The sequence below is a fragment of the Nicotiana tomentosiformis genome, chromosome 6 (genome assembly GCF_000390325.3).
Source record: "Nicotiana tomentosiformis chromosome 6, ASM39032v3, whole genome shotgun sequence".
Classification (NCBI taxonomy): domain Eukaryota; kingdom Viridiplantae; phylum Streptophyta; class Magnoliopsida; order Solanales; family Solanaceae; genus Nicotiana; species Nicotiana tomentosiformis.
In genome coordinates, this window is record NC_090817.1 from 77,904,474 (window position 1) to 77,930,674 (window position 26,201).

General features: G+C 38.1%; 1 protein-coding gene across 1 annotated transcript; it reads left to right on the forward strand.

Annotated features, from left to right (window-relative positions):
• The first annotated feature begins 19,690 nt into the window (after window positions 1–19,690).
• Window positions 19,691–22,158, forward strand: LOC138894252 (uncharacterized). Its single transcript, XM_070178934.1, has 4 exons — window positions 19,691–20,255; window positions 20,303–20,742; window positions 20,806–21,034; window positions 22,010–22,158. The coding sequence occupies exons 1-4, from the start codon at window positions 19,691–19,693 to the stop codon at window positions 22,156–22,158; spliced, it is 1,383 nt and encodes a 460-aa protein (XP_070035035.1).
• Window positions 22,159–26,201: the final 4,043 nt, after the last annotated feature.

Here is a 26,201-nt window from a genome sequence, read left to right on the forward strand (position 1 = left end):
ACATTAATTTTTTATAGAGAGGGTTTTACCTGAGAATCCTTGTCAATCGTAGATCCCTCCCCCCCCCCCCCGAGTAGTAGGTTCCCCCTTAGCAGTAGCATTATCAACTTATTTACCTTTTACTGACTTCGTTGATATGACCTTGACCTTTGTGGGTTTTGGAGGTAATTTGTGGTGTAGGAAATTGGATTGAGTGGTTATTTTGAGAGATGGAGGTAGTGAATTAACAATGGTGGTGGTGCAAAGGCATCAGAGGATAGAGGTGGAGGAGCAACAGTAGGTAGTGGTGCAGAGACATCAGAGGATGGAGGTATGAGAGTAACAATGGGTAGTGGTGTGGAGACACTAGTAAATGGAGGCTGAGGAAAAATAGGCGGTGGTGCAAAGACGACAGAGGATTTCACATTCTTCATTGGCTTAGCTCTTTCACTGTTGGACTTATAACCAAGTTTGGAAAAAGATTTGGATTTTGAGGGGGTCTGGTTGGGCTTTGTCATAGTGAAGAAGAGACGAGAGGATCAATACTTTTGCTTAGGGTTTGAGTGAGAACATTGAATTTGGTAGAAGGGTACAAAGGGATGGTTTATAAGGGGAGGATTCATGATTTGACTAGAATAGGGAGAGAGTAATTGAGCTCTAACGTGACTCCTATAACGGATATATTTGACAATCAAAATTGTGGAATTAATAGGACTCTTAACAAAACTGATTCCCCTTGAGCTTTGACTCTTATGATGGATAAAAGGAGTCTTATTTGGATTTGGAAGTCTGATTACAGCAGTATTTCTGTTATTAAGTTTTAATATATTTTTGACAAGATGGCGCATACCGGAGTTAAAAAACCAACTCTTTTTGGAACTCTTTATTCCATCCCATAGTAAAGCTTCAGACACAATAAGGCCAATATCATAAGACATCAGCATCAGTTAGATTCTCAAGGAAAATATGTATACTAAAACAAAGTATAAGACTGAATCAAGTAGTAGTTACTCAGACATCTACAACTATTATTTTTTTAGCCAATTATTTGGGTTCAACTTAGTGAGAAGACTTAATTAACCTAGTTCTAGCTTGTTCCTTTCAAAATGACCTCTACTTAGTGCCTCAGTGAAAATGTCAACAATTTAATCTTCAGTTTTATAGAAATTTTAATTGAGATATTTTCCTTTTCTACATTGTCTTTAAGAAAGTGGTGTATGATGTCAATCTGTTTGGTTTTCTTATGCTGACATGGATTCTTAGCAATATTTATGGCATTGTGTTGATATAAAAAATGGGAATAAAGATATCATAGTCCCTAAGTTCTTGCCTTATCCATAGAAATTGTGCACAACATGATGTTGTTGTCATACACTCTGCTTCAGTTGTAGATAGGGCCACTGAGTTGTGCTTCTTTATTCCCTAGGACACAAGGAAAGAACCTTGAAAATGAGCTGTTCCAAAAGTGTTTTTCCTGTCAACATGAAAACATGTATAGTCAACATCAGCATAACCAACTAAGTCAAAATTATATCCTCATGGGTACCACGAGCATAAGTCAAGAGTTCCTTTCAGGTATCTGAGTATTCTTTTGACTGCCTTTAGATGAGATTCATTGAGATTTGCCTGAAACCTTGCACACAGACCTACACTGAGCATAATGCCAGATTATTTACAGCGAGATGCAGAAGTGATCCAATCATTCCTCTGTATAGTTTTTGCTGCACATTTTTCCTATCTTCATCTAGATCAAGCTTTGTGGCAATGGAAATAGGAGTATTATTTAACTTTGAGGATTCTATGTTGAATTTCCTCAAGAGCTCTTTGATGTACTTCTGCTGATGAATCATGGTTCCAGTAGGTGTTTTCTTGATCTGTAAACCAAGAAAGAAGTTCAAATCACCTATCATGCTCATCTCATATTCATTCCCATCATTTCAGCAAATTCTTTACACCGTATCTTATTAGTGGCTCCAAAAATGATATCATACATATACACATGTACAATCAGAAGTTTTTTCCTTTGTTTTTCAGAAACAATGTGTTGTCTACCTTCCCTCTTAGAAAGTCGTTAGTTAGAAGGAACTTTGACAACCTCTCATACCAATATCTTGGGGCCTGCTTTAGTCTACACAGAGCCTTGTCCAATTTGAAAATATAACCAGGTGGGTGTTTGATAAACACTTCTTCTTTCAGATAGCCATTCAGAAATGTAATTTTAACATCCATTTTATATAATGTAAACTCTATATAGCAAATTATATCAACATCCTAATGGCTTCTATTTGTGTTACTACGTTGTTTCATCATAGTTAATACCCTCTTCTTGATTGTATCCATGAACCACCAATCTGGCCTTATTCCTTATGATATTTCTTTGCTCATCCAGTTTGTTTCTGAACACCCATCTGGTTCCTATAACAATTTTATTTTTGGGGTTTTATACCATGTGCCAAATCTTGCTTCTTTTAAATTGATTTTGCTCCTCCTACATGGTAATTATTCAGTCTAGATCCTTTAGAGCTTCCTTTATATTCTTTGGCTCTATTTGAGACAAAAATATTGTGAGTGCACACAAATTTCTCACAGCTGATTTAGTTTGCACTCCTACAGTTGGATCATTGATGACATTTTCTAGAGGATGAGAGCTTTGATTTTTCCATAGACCTTGAGATGATTCAGCAAAGGAGTTTCCCAAAGGACCAAGGACAGTAGGTTCAGATTCACCCTGTTGAGTCCCCCTTCCTCATGTACTTCGTGATCACTTTTATCTCCTTCTTGATTGCATGATAATCCTTTCAATTGTTGTTCAGATTCTCCTTCCGTCTCAGAAGCCCTTCTCTTTTGTGAGTCCTATATCATAATCTTCATTCTGCAAATATTTCTCAGCTATATTGTTAGATTCGTCAAAGATGACATGAATATTTTCTTCTACACACTTAGTTCTTTTATTAAATACTTTATATGCTTTACTATATGGTGAATTTCCTAAGAACTCCCTCTCATCACTTCTATCATCAAGCTTACCTAGAGCTTATTTACCATTATTGTGCAGAAAGCATTTACATCCTAAAGCTCTTAGGTGAGTGATGTTGGGATTTCTTCCTCGAAGTAACTCATAGGGAGTTTTCTGAAGAATAGGTCTAGCCATTCATCTATTTAGCAGATAACAATCAGTATTGACAGCCTCAGCCCAGAAACTTTTAGGCAATTCACTGGCTATCAACATAGCCCTACCCATATCTTCTAGAGACGTGTTCTTTCTTTCTACAATACTATTTTGTTATGGAGTTCTAGGTGCAGAGAAGTTGTGTTCTATCCCATGAGTGCTACAAAATTTAAGGAACAATCTGCATTGTCACAGAACTAGATATAATGAAACTGTTCTGAAAGGTAAGAGACATAACAATGTCTACAAAACATCTATAGTATACATCTTATATAGCATGAGAGAGTGATTTACCAACTTTACTAACTCCAGTTATTTGTCCCTTATTTTCATTTTCAAAGGACACACTGTGTGTGTCCTTGAAAAACTATTAGTGAGAGAAAATTATTCTTTTCACCAGTCATGTCTTGAGCAAATACTGTCAGATACCAATCTTGATTTTTTCCTCTCACTTTAGCCTGCAACAAAAATCACAAGTTACCGTTAGGAACCCAGACAAGATTGGGTCATTTTTTATGGAAAAAAGGATGGATCAAGTCAATTTTTGAATAGAAAGGCAGGACAATGGATGTCACATTCATGTTAACATTAATCCATTAGACTGAACAGAGGGAGTGATTTTTGTTTTCTTTTTTTACTGCCACATGCTTAGGTGAGCTAAATATGTTCTTAAACTGAGCATGAATTAAAGAAAGACAAATATCTCTGAAATGTCCAATTTTTCCACAATGAGTGCACATTTTATTATTAGAGATTTCTACATACTTGGGATCAAATCTTGGTACAGATTTCTTGTGGCCAATCCCTGACCTATTTGTGCTGTAATTTTCATTCAACCAGTTTAATGCATCAGATGATATATGCCACTTTCTTATTTTATATAGTTCATATTTTGCCTTTTCAAGATTCTCTTGAAGAGTCTTATTCTTGTTATCAGCATCGTATAGCTTATCCTTAAGCTCGCTTAGTTCCTTTTCAAGGTTATTTTGCAAATCACTGATTATTCCCTTTTCATTTTTAGAAGCTTGTTGTTGATTCAGTGCAGTAAGTTCAAGAACTTGGTCTTTATGACCCTTAATATGTCCTTCGAGGCCAATTTTGTTTGTTTTAAATTTTTTGAAATCAAGTTTGACACATGAAAGATTACTTACTAACTGATCATTTCCAGCACTTAACTTGTTAATGTCACTCATCATAGTTACTATTATGAACATTAGTTATTTATTAGACATAGCATGAATATTCTCTTTCAGATTAGAGATACTTACCTGACTTGGATCATCTTCAGCCTTTGAATCACTCATGGCCATCATTCTTATCACTTGCTCTTCTTAGTTGTTCTCTTCAATTGCCATCAGTGCTAACTCAATATTTTTGTTTCCATATTCAGCCTCCAAGGTCCTCCATATGTCGTTGGCAGAGGAGAAAGAGGACACCATATAGAGAACATTCCTTGGAAGGCTCATGTAAAGAATGTCCTTTGCTTTTGCATTTTTCTGGATGATCTGGCGATCCTCAACATCATATTCTTCCTCTCTTTTGATTCTCTTGTCTCCATTGTTGACATGCTTAGGTTTTCCATAGTTTTCTCTCTTTGGTTCATTTCTGGAATTCATCATGAATATTTTGAACTTAGCACATAGTGCGATATCCAAATCATCATCATCAAACTCTTCTTCATCTTTAGCCTTGAGAACCAGCGCCTTATCCTTTTTTTGGTTCTTCCTTGCGTAGTTCCATCTTTCTCATTTTGTGAGTTTTTAATTCCCAATCAACTCGTCCAGTGAGATTTTGTCCAGCTTCTTCGCTTCCTGAATGGTTGTGATATTTGGTTCCCATGAGGCGGGAAGAATCCTCAAGACTTTGCTAACCAATTCTTCAGAAGTGAACATATTTACCAGTGACTTTAGTTCATTCATTATGATAGTGAACCTGGTCATCATCTCATGAATAAGTTCAGAGTTTTTCATATAAAAGAACTCATAGTTTCTCATTAGCAACTCAATTCTTGATCTTTATACCTGATTTATCCTTTCATGAGAAAGAGCATCCCAAATCTCCTTTACATTGGAGCAGGCAGATATCCTGCTGTATTCGTCAGGACCAAGTCCACAAATGAGAATTTTCTTATCCTTGGCATTCTTTTTCATCATTCTAAAATCAACTGCCACAAATTTTGAGGGATACTTGGGAATAATCTCATTTTGTCCATTTTTCTTGGTGGGAGTCAATGGTCCTCGATTTACTATAGTTTAGAGTTCATATTCCTCAGCCGTTAAGAAGTCATCAATTCTTTCCTTCCACCAACTGTAATATTTTTCATTAAATAGGGGTGGTCTAGTAGTTGACTGTCCTTCATTAATTTCGAGTGGAGCACTCATCTCTTAAAATGTTTCTCGAGGTGTTAACTACATTTTTAATAGAACCTGCTCTGATACCAATTGTTAAATTGAGTGCCCTCCTAAATTACTAAAGAACTTGATTCTTTACCCTACCTCTTGCGCTTAAACAAAACCAACTGAAAAGTAAAGAACGACAATTTAACTTGAAAAATTACCCGGCTCAAGGGTGCAAAAATCACAATCATTTTGTCTCGATCAATCAAGAATGTCTCAACTGGATAAATTTACTTATTTCACACTGGATCTAGCGCAGATCGTCTCCAGCCCTAATAGGGATTGCAATCTCAAGAGAGGGAGCACCAAAGCGAAGCAGATTTTCTCCAAATTGGTATACCTTGACGTGCCTCGCCTTGGTGTGGGCTAGGCAGAGGCTCCGACATCTCCACCCATTCGAGGAAGCAAAAACAAAAGCCCACTGACCTATCACATAGGATTTAACTTCAACTTTACTAGAACAAATGAGCCAAATGTGCAGATTACAACTCTTCTAACCTAACATACCTCCACATTTCAACTACTTCTACTTATTGTATGAAGACTACAAGTTACTCTAACTTGCAAACTCAGCCAATAATCCAACTAATATTGTTTGAATGCAAACGTGAACACAACTGAATCCCCTAATACACATGAACTAGACTGACTCTAGTAGAAAACGAACTAACTCTACGAACAGTCTTAGTCAGCAACTTCAACTATATCGTAAACTGGAAATACTATACTTCTTGCACTCAGTAGATGTGTGAAAAGGATATTTTCAACGGTCCTTAGGCAGAGTACTTAAGTCATCACAGCTCTGAGATCTTTGGAAGTCCTAGACACAGTCAAACATTAAGGCACTTACAAGTCTTGAGATCATAAGGACTCCTCAAGCTTCGGTGACTCCTATCTACAGATATCTTTAGGCGGCATCGCTTATCGCATTAAGAATCCCTTCCACAAATATCGGGTTGCAGTAACTTTTGCAGAAAAGTTGCTGCCTTGTAAGGACCTTTAGCCGTTACAATGAGAACTTCGTTCTTAACATATGTTTATTGCACACACTTGTTGATCATCAAAACACATAACTCAACATCTTCTACGTTCTTTTCTTTTTCAAAAATTTTCTTGTACATAGGGGGAAGCGGGAAAGAGAAAATGGAAAAGAAATTATAATGTAGTGAATCGAATTAACCTCGTCAACAAAGTGGAAGTTTAGGTAGCCAACCAACTTGACTACCATAATTCCCTCCTCTTCGACATTTCAGATCATGGTACTGTCGATGGACCTCTGCTCACCCCAAAATTTTGAAAACAAAACAAAGGAAAAAATTATTTGTAAAATGTGCTTGAAGCTTATATACAAACATTGCTGGGTTAATCATAGTTTAGAATCAGCGGGCTCTTTCTTTATATATGCTTAATTAGTTTTGTTTCTTTTCACATAAATGTAAGATTTTGAGTTAGACGCAATGAATTCAAGTGAACACGCTGGGAGTATTAAAGTCAAGTAAGTCCATATGCAGCGCAACTGCAGGCAAATGTGGCATCAACTTTCCCAACTTAAGTGTAGACTGGTCGTATTTGTGAAAAAGTCCCACAATGAGATTTTAGCGGTAGCAAGTGGTTATTATAGATTTCACTTTTTATTTGACAATGTAAGATGTAGGCAGTAAAGTACTAACTTGATGGAATTTTTATTAAATGTGGACTAACATTAATTTGATTATTCTAGTTTATAAAACGAGCAACAAATATAGTTGGTGGACATGACTTGAACCGTTTAATTATTTGTTGGATTTCTTATTGGGTCCGAATCACTTCATGTATTGGTGAGAGCTGGCAGTAGTGTAGGCTCTGTTGAAGATCTAATGAAGCTTGTTATGGAGAGAGGCTCATTAGGTCAAGGCTTGATAGATATAAATATGTGGTTAGGTCCACTCTCATCTACTCAACCTTAGGCAAGTAGCTCATTCGTTCATTTTATGCATATTTTTTATCTATGCAATATTCCGGAGCTTATTACAATTAACTTACACAACAATGCTGGGAGTTACGTACCAACTGTGACTTATTTTCAGCTTAACAATAATATTACAAATTCAAAATAACATTGTTTTGATAATTTTGTCCTGCTTCTCGTTTTCTCAGGTAAACACGATGTAATTACAAACAAAACTTCTCGATCGCAATGACCTGACATTATCTCATATTCTTCTATTTCAAAAGTTGTGTCTCAACTCTCGAGAATATTGTAATTGTCACAGTTATATGATTTCAAATATTTTAAGGTGTGACTTATAGGTCATGGGTTTGAGCCGCAGAAGCAATTGCTAAAGCTTGTATTAGGATAGGTTGTCTACATCATACACCTTGTGATACGGTCATTTCTCGAACCCTGCGTGAATATAGAATACACTGTGCACCGAGCTACCCGCTATTTTTTTTAAAGGTGTAAGGATCAAACCTAGCGGGAGTAATATTTATGTGAAGGCCAAATAACCTCTTTAAATGTGTGGACGGAAAATATGCTCACATTTTCCTTCTTCATTTTCTTGATAAAATGTAAAAAGTAGAAATGACTTTTCATTTTAAGGGACGTTATTTCCTCTTTAGTATTTTTTTTTTAAATGATATATTTTTATATTTAAAAATAATTAACTTTAAACTTTAATTTATTCTTATTGACATAATTTCATAGTCACGTAAATGTCATTGCATATTTAAGATTGCAAATTTTAATTTTTTTTTTTTTTTTTTTTTTGTTTCAAACTCGTATTGAATCAAACATTGCTACAAGAAATGAAATGGACAAGTAATTTGTTTCTAGGAGAACTACGAATAGACCTCATTGGCTGTGTGCGTGTTTGTCTTTTCATGTTCCTTCCTCCCGGAGAAGATCAAAATAAGACAGGGACTAAGGGTCCATTTCAAAAGTGCTGATTTTAATCTTTCTTTTGTGAATCATAATATTTGGTGTGTAAAAGACGAGAAAATTAGTTTGTTCTATTTACATTATTTATTCTTTTAATCTAAAAGAAAAGGTCAGTAGAACATATCTGTCCTTTACAACAATAAAAGCACAATCTCTATTCTTTGTCCCCCGCAGCCTGTTTACTTTAATTAATCATCAAACCACCTAAACAACACATTATAGACCATCATTCTTCTTTTCGTTCATCGAAACTTTTATAAAGATTCATCTTTTTGGCTTTTAATGAATTTAAGATTTTCAGTTACAGTTACTGTTTGAAAGTGCGCAGTGAGGGATGTATATACTAGACAAATTTGCAAATTTTTACAATACTTACAACACATTCCAAAGTTGAGTTAAAAGTCAAAAAATGTATATTTTTGGTTAACCATTCCATATTCCAAACCAAAAGGTCTGTTTAATCCAGAGACGTGTTGAAAACGCTCACTAAGTGTAACTTGTATATGTATTAACCAAAAATATTGAATATGTACAAAAATTAAATTTAGAACTGTTAGATATAAGTTTCAATGATGAAAAATAACATATTACTATGGTGCAGGATCACGAGAGATAAAATGAAGGATACAAGCAAATCTGGAAGAAGTTAGGAAAGGAAGAAGTAAAAGAATCGAGGCAAAGATCTGTCAACGAATGCAAGTAAGGAAGAAGCGATAATGATTGAAGCATCAACATTTTTTGCTACCCTGATTGCTGAAGATATGCGTCAATAAAGGAAGTGTAACGATCCAACCGGTCTTTTTGAGCTCTAGCCCATCGTTCGTTGGTTTGAGGCCTTGAAAAGTTTCACTTCGGATATTATGACTTGTACGTGTGGTTGGAATTGAATCTCCGAAAGTTCAGGATTGATTTAGAAAGAAAATTCTAATTTCGGAAGCTTTAAGTTGAAAGAATTGGCTAAGGTGTGACTTTTGAGTAAACGACCTCGGAATCGGGATTTGAAGGTTCTAATAGGTTTGTATGATGAATTCGGACTTGGGCGTATGTTCGGGTTGAGTATCGGATCACCCGGAAGTATTTCGGCGTTTATTATGAAAAATAAACATTTTGAAAGTTTAAGAATTTCATAAGTATGGTTTGAAATGGATTTTTATGTTATCAATGTCTGTTTGGGGTTCCGAGACTTGGAGTAGATTCGTTATGTCAATTATGACTTGTATGCAAAATTTGAGGCCAATCGGACCTGATTTGATAGGTTTCGGTGTCATATGTTGAAGTTTGAAGTTCTAAAGCTTATTAAGCTTGAATTGGGGTGCGATTCGTGATTTTAGCGTTGTTTGATGTGATTTGAAGGCTCGACAAAGTTCGTATTGTATTTTGGGACATGTTGGTATATTTGGTTAAGGTCCCGAGGGCCTCGGGTGGATTCCGGATGGTTAACAGATTGAATTTTGCCTTATGAAAATGTTGGTGGCAGCATATCTGGTATAACCGCACCTGCGAGGTTTTGGCCGCAGGTGCGGAGCCATAGAAGCGGCCAAGAGGGTCGCAGAAACGGCCAGGCGTGACTGGGGCTAGGGTCGCAGAAGCAAGCAGGTGGACCGCAGAAGCGTGAAGTGTGAGAGAGGGCTGCTTCGCAAATGCAGCAATATTGCCGCAAAAGCGGACCTTTTGTCCGCAGAAGTGAGGAAAGCCGCAGAAGCGAGGAGGAACATCGCATATGCGGAGCCGTAGAAGAGGCTAATGGACCGCAGATGCGAGGGGTCACAGGGCGGTGGAGATTTTATAAACACGGGAATTGGCCCATTTTTCTTTCATTTTTCACTTGGTTGGGGCGATTTTGGAGAGCTTCAAGGGGGGAGGGATTTCATCAAGCAACACAAGGTAAGTGATTCCCACCTATTACAAGTTAAATACATAGTTTGTATAAGGATTTAAACATGAAAATTTGTAGAAATTATGAGTTTTTGGTAGAAACCCTAGAATTCGGTATTTTTGGATTGTGATCACCAAATTGGACGTGGAATTGAGAATAAATTATATATTTGAGTTCGTAAGGTTATGGGTAATATTTATCTTCAAAAATTATAGGAATCCGGGCACGTGGGCTCGAGGGTTGTCTTCATCGACTTTTCGGCCGGAGTTGGAAATTGTTTAAATTGATTAATTATGGGTATTAGAATATATATTGACTGGTTTGCGTGAATAGTTTTAGATCGACGGGCATTGGTTTGAGGTGTTAGAGAGGCCTTGGAGCCGGCTTTGGAACTTTGGAGCGAGGTAAGTCTCCTGTCTAACCTTGTGAGGGGGAAACCACCCCCTATGTGATATTTATTGTTATGTGCAACTAGATGTAAATGCTACATACGCACGATGTGACTGGAGTCCGTACGTAGCTAAAGTATGTTTGTGTCTGGATAGACTTAGGACTTTATCATGTATAATTGAATTATTTGAATTCGTTCTACTAGCTTAATTAATTAAAGTTATAACTAAATTTGATTTAGAAATACATATATGTATACTAGGCCCAGCCTTAAGACTTGAGTTGTAGGCGAGTTATTTGAGAAACGGTAAAGATTATATTCATTGTGTACCCAAGTACGGTATTGTAAATACGTGTCTCATAATTCGGTAACTTCCTTCCTTTTCTTGTGGAGCGGGTCGAACGCCTCAGCAGTATATAGATGCATCTATGGTTCGTGCTGCTCGACCCTCGGTAGTGTACATATTATTCTGGATCGGGCCGAACGACCTCGGCAGAATCGTGCGTTATATCGCTAGTAGTCCGAATATTCACGAGCTAATCTCTCCACTGATGCCCGGTATTTACATTGTATTATTTGATAATGACACCTGACATGTTTTTGAGCTATTAAGGTATAATACAAGATTTAGAAATTCTTGCTTTAAAAGAAGTAATTGGAAGATTATGTAACTTACATATTTACCCCATCATTTTCGAATGCTTCATATCTGCTCATGTTTTATTACATTGTCTTATTGGACCTTTAGAAAGTGTCGATATCGATCCCTCGTCACTACTTCTCCAGGGTTAGGATAGATACTTACTGGGTACGCGTTGATTTACGTACTCATTTTGCACTTCTGCACTAAATGTGCAGGATCTGACAGGTTCATTTGACGATCACCTTGGCGCGTAGGCGCACCTGTTGTAGAGACTTTATGTGAGTTGTATTACAGGCTACGCATCGCAATCCACCGAGTCTCCATTGTACTGTTTATTTTATTCTGTCTTACTACATTTGGTAGAGATGTTGTATTATTATTGTACTCCTTAAAAAATGCTCATGCACTTGTGACACCGGGTATTGGGGGTTCCTACTGGTTGTTCGTTACTGTAGTTTACGTAGTTATTATCTTTTACCCTGTAAATCCCATTTTATACTATTTAAGTAATGGAGATTATGATTTCGAAAGTAATAAAATTAGTAAATAAATTGATAAATTGACGTTGGCTTACCTGACGCCTGACAGCGGCGTTAGGCGCCATCACGACCTATAATGGATTTTGGATCGTGGCAGCTTGGTATAAGAGCGTTAGGTTCATTTAGGTCTCACAATTCATGAGCAAGTGTAGTAGAGTCTTGCATATCGGTACGGAGACGTCTGTACTTATCTTCGAGAGGCTACAGGGCTATTAGGTGCACATCCCTTCTTGATTTCCTCATCGTGCGGTTTGATTCCATTAAGGCTTATGCCTTTATTTCCTTCTTACTCAATCTTATGCGACATGAAGCGTTTGTTGTCAATTAGACGTCCAGGAGTTGTATTGGTATTGCAGACGTGGTGCATCATGTTTTTTCCCTATGTGTTCAGGCATGCTATTATCGTCTCCTTGCGGAAGGGTGTTCTGTCATTTTAGTTCAGTATCTGTATTTTCTCTGGTTTTGAGACTATTCATAGGTTGCTATGATGTTCATGAGTTGTTACTGCACCATGTTGGTGTAATGGTAGAGTGCTTATTTATGGATTGCGATAGTGAATGACTTGAAAGGAGGATTCCTCAGTGCATAATTTAGAGGTATAGCATTTAATTCTAGCAGAGGAAAGGAAATCGGATAATGGGTGTTCACACTTCGGTTGATGGAGTGACAAGGCTTGAGATTTTCGAGCGTGGTGGAATTTGTCATTGTGATGCGGTGTCGTCGTCCTTGTTTGAACGCATTACGGTTCACCGGTGTTATGGTCTCTTTTGATTTTGCCTTTGGGGCAGGGTGTTGCGAAATGGTGCCTGAGGGACGGTTGTCAGAGATAGCGGTGTGCAGCGGTTCAGAATCGAATTAGTATTTCTAATATTGATGGCTCGAGAGAGATGATCTTCGAAGAGGCTTAGAGTCGGTAACAATTTATTGGCTCAGGTACTACAGGCATAGATTTAATTTGAGGCAGCGAAGTATGAGGGAAGGACATGGCGGGAAGTGTCTCGCAGTAGTTGAATTACTAGCAGATCAAGTACGAACAATAAAGGTCGGGAAGTTGCTTAAAGGAGATGGTATGATCGAAGTGGAAGTGGCAAAATAGCATATGGATTATGTGGTAGGAGAGCCACGTACCTTGAGAAAGGGTAGAACGGTTTGGGAGTCATGATGGAAGGTGATTTGGTCTATGGATTTTATGTGGAAATGGTTGCCGAACGAAGAAAAGACTGAATATGGCATAAAGGAGTTGCTTGAAATGAAGAGGGGTGTAAAGATTTGATTATCGTTTCTAATGCAATATGACTTGAGTTTGGAAGGTATTGTTGAACTTTTAGTTGATGTCAATAGGGAAAGAACAGGCTTATACAGCTGGTGGGCGAGCATGGGCTTAGGAGAATTTACTGATTATGTGGTAGTTGTACCCAGTGCAGCGTCCTTGGGAGAGGTCGGTATGGAATTTCACAGGTGGGCTATCTCCTGTGGACAGGTCAGCGGTTGTGTGATTTTAATGAAGTTTCTATGAAGATTTCTACTTATTACGGAGCGGAAAGTCGAGTATGCGATATTGGCTGATAATTCAGAATGTTCATGAAAAAAAATTCAGTAAGAAACTACAAGAAATTTGGCGGGTTGACGGTATGGGGTCATGGTAAATGAGAAGGAGGAATCGTTGTAGGCTCAACATTATGTGATGGTAGCTTAAAGCTAAGTGGGGGAGCCCCACCGTCTAAGATGGGATCGCATGGTTGTCGGCTTGTACAGCTTCTGGTTATCGGTGCATTGGTAGATTAATTGTGACTAAGAAAGAGAAACATAAGGGGTAATTCGAGCAGAGAAATTGATAAATGTGTGTTATATCCCGCCTTATCGATTCATGTGCAGGTTTTGGAAAGACTCATAGATTATACTTTGTGGATGTGATATACAAGGGAAAGAATTCAGTCGGTTGCTTCTTTGAGAGGGTGTTCATGCGCTAGCAGAAGCGTTAGAGTTTGGTTATGTTCGAGATCAGGTCAGAATAGGTGACTCTCAACGGTCCTAGTGGGTTCAAGAATTAAAGTGCAGTATCAGAGGAAAGAAAGAAATAACTTTGGACTCCCGGAAGGTCTTGCGAAATGGGTGCACCAGTTGGAGATGCTATTGGGCACGTAAGGCGGTATGAGATGATTCATGGGTAATGAGACAATGTGGTCTCGCAATTCGGATCCCTATGGATGAGTGTAGATTGAGTTCGTTATGTTGTGAATGGAGCTATTATATTTCTAAGTCAGGTCAAGGGTAAATTGAAAGATGTTGGGTCGGTTAGTAATGGTTGAATCAGCATGATTATGGCAATGATCAGTTCCTTCAGCGTGTGAAGTTATACATGTGGTTTATGGTTGTACGCGCGGGCTTGACAGCCACCACAACTTGATTAATTTAGGAGGTATTTGGTTCAAATGGCCTTGTTGTGTAAATGAATTCCGGAAGAGTCAGGGCGATTTAGGTCATGACTTGAAGTTTGTATTTTCTGCGATTTGGGAATTCAATTGTGTGTTGCATTGGTTCTTCTAGAATGAGCTAGGTGAAAGGTTTCTAGCCAATGAAGTATTTATTCTACTGGTAATTCATTGGTTATGATGAATTCTTGTGTTCTCGTGTAGCGGTATGATAGGTGCAGTGAGCGGCATAGGAATTGGAAGTTGAGGATCAAGGTTATGGTTCGGTGATGATAAGAATGTCACGAGCTCGGATGAGTAGGGAAGAATTCAGATGTTTAGAGTGAGCTGGCGTTATCTTAGTGTCGCCTGAGAATGGTGTTCTGTGGAAGAGGCATTGTGCATTGATTTGTGGATTTTGATTTTCCTTATATAATTAGTATGGTTGGTGGTATGGAGGTGTGGACTTTGCTACCTGAGCGAAAGGTCGTGGGATCATACCCCACGGGGAGATTTGTGTAAGTGTGGCATGTTAGTCACTTGATTGTTAAAGATTAAGACCAAGTATGGAGGTTATGGTAATATCACAAATGCAAGAGTTTATGCCTGAGAGGCCTCCTAATCCTTGGGTTGTGGCCCGTGTGAGTTTATTTAGGATGTGACGAGTGTTCTCATGTGTCATGTATGGGGGCGTTGTGGATCCTTGGAAGGTTATTGGCCCAGTATGGTATGATCGGAATCGGTTGATGTCTGTTGATAGGCCCAATGTGAATGTGTGCCCTACGTCAGGTCGGACGTGTTCATTAGTCATAGCATTACTTACGGAGGAGTCATCGGGCATTGGATGTTATTCCCATCGTCAGTTATTCCATGTAAATCTCTATTGTTCCATGTGGGTTGTGAGACGGCATGATTATTCGCACACGTGTTGAGGGCCCGTGTAATTTGTGGTGTTATGTGAACAGGATGGCTCTCGAGATGCAGGTCATTTATTGCACCTTAGTTGTGCTTGGGTTTCATAGTGTATGGCGCTATCCGTCTCCCCAGGATTGGTATTATGCACTTGGCGTGCTTGTGGTCAATATTCGGGCATTTCGTAAATATAAGTGTTACGGCTTGAAGTGTGTGTTTTCTTCTTGATTGTTATGTGCGGATCGGGTGGCACGCCGCCACGGGTATATTGTTTGGATCGGGTTGCGCGCTGCAATAGTGAGATGTTGAGCATAGTTTCTTACACTCAATTTGTGTGTCTTGTTTTCATCCCTGAGGTAAGTTCATAGCATTTATTCGGCCATTTTATTCGTTACGCAAGCTGGGTAGTCCTTTTCATAATTCATTTTTCCTTATGTATCACATTCGAGTTTGTATCTTGTTGGCGCATTGTGGGAGTTATATGAGATGTTTGGCAGTTTCTGAGATGGCGTATTGCCCGAGCAGCTTGTACTGGGTGAGAAGAGATTATTGGACTTGAAATTTGGGCAATCAAATTTATATAAGGTACATTAAAGGGAAATTATCGTTATTCAGATCAGAATGAGGTAATGGTTCTTGTAAGGGAGACTCCGTGAATTATTGATCTGGCAGGTATTTATGAGTTTCTACACATCTCTTTCGTCGTGGCAGTATTGCGAGAGTGCGGACAGGATTTATCTGCATCATAAGATGTATTGCGGGCAGCGGATTCGTGAAATTACAGCTATTATGGTTGGAAGATGTTATTATGGGCGACTGACTTATGTGGTGCATGGTGTGATTTCAGTATCGAATCATGTTTTGGCACAGTGTGTGGCGATTGGTACGGTGTCTGTGTATTAGAATCATGTCTTGTAAAGAAATTCGGAAGTTGGAACTTGGTTCTAAAGCTTGTTAGTTAAGGTTATAGGTAGGATTTTCAGTCTGGCTCAAGCTAGTCTGTTCAACCGGAATGTGGTGGCACGGGTAGGTGCACAAGGTGTTGCATAGTGATTTTGGACAAATCCAGAGCAATTCTTAACACATTTGAGGACGAACGTATGTTTAAGTCAGGGAGAATGTAACGACCCGATCGATCATTTTGAGCTCTAGTCATTCGGCGGTTTGAGGCCTTGAGTAGCTTCACTACGGGTATTATGACTTGTACGTGTGATCGGAATTAAATCTCGAGAAGTTCGGGATTGATTTGGAAAGAAAATTCTAATTTTGGAAGCTTTAAGTTGAATGAATTGACTAAGGTCTGACTTTTGAGTAAACGGCCTCAGAATCGGGATTTGAAAGTTCCAATAGGTTCGTATGATGAATTCGGACTTGGGCGTATGTTCGGGTTGAGTATCGGATCAACCGGGAGCATTTCAGCGTTTATTATGGAAACTTAACATTTTGAATGTTTAAGAATTTCATAAGTTTGGTTTGAAGTGGATTTTTACGTTATCAATGTCTGTTTGGGGTTCCAAGCCTTGGAGTAGCTTCGTTATGTCAATTATGACTTGTGTGCAAAATTTGAGGCCAATCGGACCTGATTTGATAGGCTTCGGCGTCGTATTTTGATGTTTGAAGTTCTAAAGTTTACTAAGCTTGAATTGGGGTGTGATTCGTGGTTTTAGCATTGTATGATGTGATTTGAAGGCTCGAGTAAGTTTGTATTGTATTTTGGGACGTGTTGGTATACTTGGTTAAGGTCCCGAGGGCCTCAAGTGGATTCCGGATGGTTAACGGATTGAATTTGGCCTTATGAAAATGCTGGTGGTACCATATCTGGTGTAACCTCACCTGCGAGGTTTTGGCTGCAGGTGCGGAGCCGCAGAAGCGGCCAAGAGGGTCGCAAAAGCGGCCAAGCGTGACTGGGGCTGGGGTCGCAGAAGCGAGCAGGTGGATCGCAGAAGCAGAGTCACACCAGCGACGGATCGATCGCAGAAGCGTGAAGTATGAGAGAGGGTTGCTTCAGAAAAGAGGCAATGTTACCGCAAAAGCGGTCCTTTTGTCCGCAGAAGCGATGAAAGCCGCAGAAGCGAGGAGGAGCATCGCATCTGCGGAGCCGCAGAAGCGGCTAATGGACCGCAAATGCGAGGGGTCGTTGGGCAATGGAATTTTTATAAAAATGGGACTTTGTCTATTTTTCACTTGGTTGGGGCGGTTTTAGAGCTTCAAGGGGGTAATTTCATAAAGCAACACAAGGTAAGTGATTCTCACTTATTACAAGTTAAATACATAGTTTATATAAGGATTTAAACATGGAAATTAATAAAAATTGTGGGTTTTTTATAGAAAACCTAGAATTTGGTATTTTTGAATTTTGACCACGAAATTGGACGTGGATTTGAGAATAAGTTATATATTTGAGTTCGTAAGGCTATGGGTAATATTTATTTTCGAAGATTTTCGAAATTCGGGCACGTGGGCCCGCGGGTTGTCTTCATCGACTCTTCAAGCGGAGTTGAAAATTGTTTAAATTGATTAATTATGGGTATTAGAATATATTTTGAATGGTTTTCACGTTGTTTGAATAGTTTTGGATCGACGGGCATTGGTTTGAGGTGGTAGAGAGGCCTTGGAGCCGGTTTTGGAACTTCAAAGCAAGGTAAGTCTCTTGTCTAACCTTGTGAGGGGGAAACCACCTCCTAGATGTGGGTGCTATGTACGCACGATGTGACGGGAGTCCGTACGTAGCTAAAGCATGTTTGTGTCTGGGTAGACTTTATCATGCATAATTGAATTATTTGAATTCGTTCTGCTAGCTTAATTTATTAAAGTTATAACTGAATTTGATTTAGAAATACATATATGTATACTAGGCCCAGCCTTAATACTTGAGTTATGGGCGAGTTATTTGAGAAACGGTAAAGATTATATTCATTGTATACCCAGGTATGTTATTGTAAATACGTATCTCGTAATTCGGTAACGTCCTTCCTTTTATTGTCGAGCAGGCCGAACATTTCGGCATTATATAGATGCATCTATGGTTCGTTCCGCTCGATCATCGGCAGTATACACATTATTCTGGATTGGGCCGAACGCTTCGGCAGAATCATGCGTTATATCGCTAGTAGTCCGAATATTCACGAGCTAATCTCTCCGCTGATGCTCGGTATTTGCATGGTTTTATTTGATAATGACACTTGGCATTTATCTGAGTTGTTAAGGTAGAATACAAGATTTAGAAATTCTTGCTTTAAAAGAAGTAATTGGAAGATTATGTAACTCTCATATTTACCCCATCATTGTCGTATGCTTCATATCTGCTCATGTTTTATTACATTGTCTTATTGGGCCTTTAGTAAGTGTCGATGTCGACCCCTCGTCACTACTTCTCCGGGGTTAGGCTAGATACTTATTGGGTAAGTGTTTATTTACGTATTCATAGTGCACTTCTGCGCTAAATGTGCAGGATCTGACAGGTTCATTTGACGATCACCTTGGCGCGTAGGTGCACCTGTTGAGGAGACTTTTTGTCAGTTGTTTTCCAGGCTATGCATCGCAGTCTACCGACTCTCCATTGAACTATTTATTTTATTCTGTCTTACTACATTCGGGACAGATGTTGTATTATTATTGTACTCCTTAGAAAATGCTCATGCACTTGTGACACCGGATTTTGGAGGTTCCTACTAGTTGTTCGTTAGTATAGTTCACGTAGTTAATTTTTTTTACATTGTAAATCCCATTTTATACTATTTATGTAATGGAGATTATGATTTCAAAAGTAATAAAATGAGTAAATAAACTGATAAATTAACGTTGGCTTGCCTGACGGCGGCATTAGGTGTCATCACGACCTATAGTGAATTTTGGGTCGTGACAGGAAGGATCAAGATTTCTCACTACCCTAATTGCTGAACATATGCGTAAATAAAAGAACGCTATCAATCCCATGAATCAAGGAACAACTAAAGTAGAACTTATGTCAAATCTCTTCTCGGAAAAGGAAATGACCGGTAGTCATGGATCGTTTATGGAAGCTCTGTACTTATTCTTGGAATGAATCGCAGCAGATTCAATTCTGATGATCAATTCCCTTGAGACTGCAAATCTCTTCAATGATCTACCAAAGATATTCACATTGAATCCGAACTAGTAAAAAAATCCTGGTGCCTTTAATTCATGCATTTTATTTCTTCTCTATTTATATTATGTCCTTATATTCAGTCGACTATTTAGTAAATTAGTCAACTATTTTGGGTACAAAAAGAAAAATCGACAATTCACCCTCCCCCCCCCTGTACTTTCAGTTGGTATCAGAGCAGGTTTCACACTTTTATCTTTTTCTTAACAACTAGTGAAAAAAGATCATGTCAAACCAAGTAACTATTGGAGCACTCTTTCAAGAAGGAACATCTGAAGTAAGGCTACCATACTTCAATGGATAACATTTCTCCCACTGGAAAGTACGCATGAAAATTTATGCAAATTCCTATGATGTCAAAGTATTGCGTGTTATCAAAAAGGAAAATTATCCACTGCCAGCAGCAGCTCAACCACCCATTGATCTTGAAGATATAGATGAATACACAGACGAGCAAATGGTTGTCGTTCAAGTTAATATTAAGGCACGAAACTTGCTTTATAATGCTATAAGTGGAGAAGAATATGAGAAAATTTTAAGTTGTGATACCGTCAAAGAAATATGGGACAAACGGGAAGTTACCTATGAAGGAACCAGCAAAGCGAAAGAAACTTGGATAAACCTGTTGGTTCATGATTATGAACTCTTCCAGATGAAAGGAGGAGAATCCATTGAGGAAATGTTTGCAAGATTTAGCAAAATCATTGGCGATCTGAAAGCCTTTGGTAAACCTTACTCAAGTGGTTATCAAGTTAAAAAATTCCTGAGAAGTTTTCCTACCACATGGCAGATAAAAGTAGTTGCACTCGAATCTCAAGATCTAGACAAACTTTCATATGATGAACCGCAAGGAGATCTCATAGAATTTGAGAAAACCCATCTCAAGAAAATACGTTAGGAAGAAAAGAAGAAAATGATTGCTTTTAAACTACAACTGAAGGACCTAAAAAAGATATTGCTAACGATCTAGAAGATCTTGAAGAAGAAATTGTCATGGTATCAAGAAACATGAATAGATTGATGAGAAGATACAGAAACGCAAAAAAGGGAAGGATGTCATCCAGACGAACCAGGCAATACAATAAACAAGACAAAAATGATGGAAAGTGCTTTGAATGTGGAAGGTATGGGCATGTTCAAGCTGAATGCCCTGATCTTAAAAGAAAAGTCTCTAGAGGGTTCAACAAAAGCAAATCCTTCGGAAGCTGGAATGATGAAGACAACTCAAAATATGAGGAAATAGCAAACCTGTGCTTCATGACTATTTTGAAAAATAATATGAACAAATATTCTGGTTGCTGGACTGATAAAGACACATCAAATGATGAAAGCAAAGAAGACACTGAAAACTGTTTCATGGCACGAGGTAAAACAAGCGAGGTAAGACCCTATGACTGTGATAGATGTAATGAATTGTAGGATATTCTTGACATTACCCTAAAGGAGTCTCAAAAGATGTTGAATGAATTAAAAAGACTCAATAGGGAAAAGAAGGACTGGGAACTTAAACTTGAAGTTTGCGAAATCAAAAGAGATGTGCTTCAAGATAAGGTTCAGGAATTGCAAATGCAACTTAACGGCTTGCGCAAATCCACCAGTCATAGTTCTGTCAAGTCTAACTCGGTGACTTACAAGTCAACTGGAAAAGGACCTGATAGAACTAAATTCACAAGTACTAACACAAGTGGTAGATCAAAAACTGGATCAACCCCTATGTATCATTATTGTAATAAAGCTGGACATAAATACTCATTTTGTAGATTTCATAAATCTAATATTTCAGGATGGATTTAGAAACCCAAAAACAATCCTGATTCCAGTATAATTTACCAACATGGACCCAAGCAAGCTTGGGTACCTAAAAGAAGGTGATAATTCTATTTTTCAGGAACACCACAGAAAGATTCATAAAGGAAAATGGTATTTAGACAGTGCATGTTCCATTCATATGACGGGTGACAAAAATCTATTCAAGAAGTTACAAAAATAAATGGAGGAAGTGTCAAATTAGGTGATGAATCAAAAGGAAAAATATTTGGCACCAACACAGTTCCATTTAGCAACAATTGTGATATTACAGAAGTGTACCTTATAGATCGACTCAACTATAATCTCTTAAGTATAAGTCAGCTATGTGATTTAGGGTACGAAGTCAAATTCAAGAAAATATGATGTGTCATTGAAGATGAGTCAGGTAAAACTATACTTCCAGGAAAAAGGTATGGAAATGTTTATATTCTTGATGGCATTGAAAATCTAGATAGTCATATATATTAAGCATCCATATCTGATGATCCATAGTTGTGGCATAAAAAACTTGGTCATCAAGCATGCATCTAATTGAGAAACTCTCCAAGCATAATTTAGTTATTGGCCTTCCCAAACTCAATTTTTCTAGAAATCATGTATGTGATGCATATCAGATTAATAAACAAACTAGAAACTCTTTCAAAACCAACGACATTGTTTGTATAACCAAGCCTATACAATTGCTTCATATGGACTTATTTGGACCCACTAGAACTGCCAGCGTTGGAAGTAAATGATATGCTTTTGTTATTGTTGATGACTACTCGCGTTTTACATGGGCGATTTTCTTATCTCATAAATATGAAGCTTTGAAAAATTTTGAGATTTTCTGTAAAAGAATTGAAAGAGAAAAGGGGTATCTCATCACAACCATCCAAAGTGACCATGGAGGAGAAATCAAAAGCAGGGCCTTTGAAGAATTTTGCAATGATCAAGGATATACTCATAATTTCTCAGCTCCAAGATCACCCCAACATAATGGAGTAGCAGAGCGAAAAAATTGAACCCTACAAGATATGGCCATAACAATAATATTAGAACATTCATTGCCAAATCACTTTTGGGCAGAAACAGTAATCACAGCTTGTCACATTCTCAACAAATGTCTTATAAGACCCATTTTGAAGAAAACTCCATATGAATTAGTGAAAGGCAAACAGCCCAATATAGGCTACTGTCATCAGTTTGGCAGTAAGTGTTTCATCCAAAATAATGGTAAAGACAACCTTGGAAAATTTGATCCAAGGAGTGATGAAGGTATTTTTCTTGGTTAGTTTGTTAATAGTAGATCTTTTAGAGTTTATAACAAATGTACTTTATCTGTAGAAGAATCAGTGCAAGTTATATTTGATGAAAATAACACTACGGCCGAGAAAGGAATCATTGCAGGTGATGAAGATATCAACCAAGAAGCATCACAGGCAAGTGGGCGACAAAAGTCGACTGATAGCACAGACACAGTCATACAGTCAACTAGTGAACCTGCTAGTAATCAACCTGAACCACAAAAGGATTCAACTACTCCTGCAATTGGAACGCATCCAAATGAGTGGAGAAGTGAACCAGAATATCCTCAAAAGTTTATCATAGGGGATCCTAGTGAATGATTGAAAACCAGGGGAGCTCTTAAGAAAAAGGCAAATGTAGTACTTATATCTCAAATCGAACCAAAGAAAGTTGAGGAAGCCTTAAAAGACTCCAGTTGGGTACAAGCCATGCAGGATGAACTCGATCAATTTGATAAGAATCAAGTCTGGGAACTATTACCTAAGCCAGCAAATGCTGCCATTGTTGGAACCAAATGGGTTTTCAGAAACAAGTTGAACGAGGATAGAAAAGTAATCCGAAATAAAGCCAAATTAGTAGCTCAAGTCTATTCACAGCAGGAAGGAGTCGACTATGATGAGACATTTACTCCCGTAGCACAATTAGACTCAACACGAATTCTTCTTGCATATGCATCCTTTAAAGGCTTTAGACTTTTTCAGATGGATGTCAAAAGTTCTTTCTTAAATGGCTTTATTGATGATGAGATGTATGTAAAATAACCTCTTTGTTTTGAAGACTCACAATTTCCTTACCATGGGTATAAGTTGACTAAAGCTTTGTATGGACTCAAGTAAGCTCATCGAGCCTGGTACGAAAGGCTTAGCTCATTCCTACTTGATCATGGATTTACAAGAGGTAAAGTAGATACTACATTATTTATCAAAAGATCATCAGGAGGTAACCTAATTATTCAAGTCTATATTGATGATATTAATTTTGGAAGTGCTAACTCTCTTTTGTGCAAGAAATTTGTTAATCTCATGCAAAGTGAGTTCGAAATGAGTATGAGGGGAGAACTCACGTTTTTCCTCAGACTTCAGATTCAACAATCTGAGGAAGGAACTTTTATCTATAAGACCAAATATACAAAGGAATTGATTCAAAAATTCAGCATGAGCAGTGCTAAAGCAATTGTTACACCAATGAGCCCATCAACAAGTCTTGACAAAGACGAAAAGGGAAATCTAGTGGATAAAATGAAATATCGTGGAATGTTTGGCTCCTTACATTATCTAACTGTTAGTCGACCAGATATTATGTTCAGTGTGTATAATTGTGCTAGATTTCAATTAGCTCCTAAGGAATCGCACCTGACAGTAGTAAAGAGAATAATACGTTATCTCATTAGAATTGTTTCATATGGACTGTGGTACCACGATCTAACAATTTTAAACATGAAGGTATTTCAGATGCTGATCTTGCAGGTGATCAGGAAGACAGGAAAAGCACCAGTGAAACATGTCAATTGCTGGGAAAGACATTAATATCCTGGAACTGTAAAAAAAAATAAGGCTCAATTGCATTATCCACAACTGCGGCAGAGTATATTACCGTTGGACAGTGTTGTGCATAATTACTTTGGATGTCTCATCAACTGGGTGACTATGAATTATCTTTTAAATCTATTCAAATATTTTGTAATAATTCCAGTGGTATATGACTCTCAAAGAATCTTGTGCATTATTCTAGGGCTAAGCATATAGATATTAAGCATCATTTCATCAGAGATCATGTCATTAAGGGAGAAATCGAATTATCATTTGTTCACACTATTGATAAGCTAGCAGACATTTTTACTAAGCCTTTTCTTGAGAATAGATTCTGCACGTTGAGAGAACTACTTGTCATTATTTCACTTGATCATAAAAATTAGGACTTATGTGTTATTTCTAATTTCTGTATGACTAATGTTTTTATTTTCTTTCTTTTGTAAGTACGCATTAATTGAGCACCTCTGATTTCCCTATCATTCCCCATCAGTCACAACTTTCAAGAAAGGAAAATCAATCATCATGTCCCTTCACTGATGCCTTTTCCTTTCCTATACTCAACCGTCAAATCCGTTCCTTTTAACCCTCTAAATCACCTTTCTTCTTCTTCATTGTTCTTTACCCTCAGAAACCCTTCTCCAAAACTCTCCAATGTCAAAACACTCCAAGAATCTCTCTGCCTCCACCAGAAAAAGCACACGTTCCAGGGAAAAGCCCTCTTCTCATCCCCCTGAACAAGTAAACCTAGGGTCCGACCACTTTGAGGGGTTTACCTCTTCTCAGGTAGAGTCATCTGACTATATTCACCGAATGAGTGAAAAATCCCTTGGAAAAAGACCCATAGAAGACCCCCCGGAATCCTTTACCCCCAAGAAATCCAAGGTAGACCACTCAAGTTCTCTAGAGTCAGACATCAATTTTTGGGATACTCCTAATAGAAATTTCTTCATTGCCCTCAAAGAGAAGCCCATTGCCCATGGCAGAGTAATCGATCTTGACGGCATGGTCAACTGTAAGGTAAAGGATCTGTTTGATTTTCAATACTGGTCAAATTTCCTCTCTTTACCCCCTCCTAAAGTCAATAAACCTCTAGTGAGGATGTTCTATGCCAATCTCCGTTCTAACAAGCTTGATAAGTTAAAATTCCTAGTTCTAGGAAAATGCATCGTTCTTGATTGTGCCATGTTTCACTCAACTTTTCAGTGTAAGTGCTCTTGTTTCCCCATGGTTTTCAAAAATACCTGACCTGAAGACTTTGAAATTACTTTTGATCAAGCCAAGCGTTGTATAGATGAGTGTCCCTTTGATTCCCTCCCTAACCATTTAGGTCCCAGTGGGAAACCCGAGTTATAGCCCATATTATAGTAACTATTCTTCTTCCTTGCACTGGCTCATTCTCCACTTTCTTTCAATGAGACACTTTTCTTGTCTATTGTCTAGTAACCAAGATTAAAATCAAATTGTCCTCGTGAGTTATAAATTTTATGCTTGAAAGTGTTGATGAGCCCACCAGTCTACCATATGGTATGGTTATCACTCATTTTTTGGTAGCCCACAACATCTTTATTTCAGAATACCCTTTTGTCTCCGTCACCAAATCCTACAACTCAAGAGCCTTTGCCAGTATGGGATATGTGTGTGTTAAGAGTTCTTGGGTGAAGAAATAGGAGGGAGAAATCAAGAATGTTCAGCCTGATTCAAAGGTCAAAGTCTCCGGTTCCCATCATGGTGTAAGTAATCCTAATCTGGTAGAAAAATTGACTGTCATTGACAACAAGCTGATCATCAACAAGGACCTTCTTGGTGCAACTCAATCAACTATTGGAGACATTCATGCCATCTCCGAAGAGACAGGGTCCGATGTTTTAAAGATAAGGGTCAAAATCCTCAAGTTAGCAGAAAATGCATCAAAACCTTCAAGGAAGTACATGGCAGGATTGATGGGGTGTCAGTTTCAGTAAATGCCAGCTTTGATCGTCTGAAGGAGGCAATTTGCAACACTATCACTTATTTCTTGCGTTATTAGTTGTGGACGTTTCAAACAATATTTCTTTTGCTCTTTTGGACTACTTCACCAGTCGTTGGATGTTTTTTTTAACTCTCGCTAACTCTGCATGCCCATAACTGCCTATATTTGCCTAAATTACTTGCCTCTGTCTACAATGTTTTATTGTTTAATATGTGCATATCCCCTCTTTGCTGATACCAAAA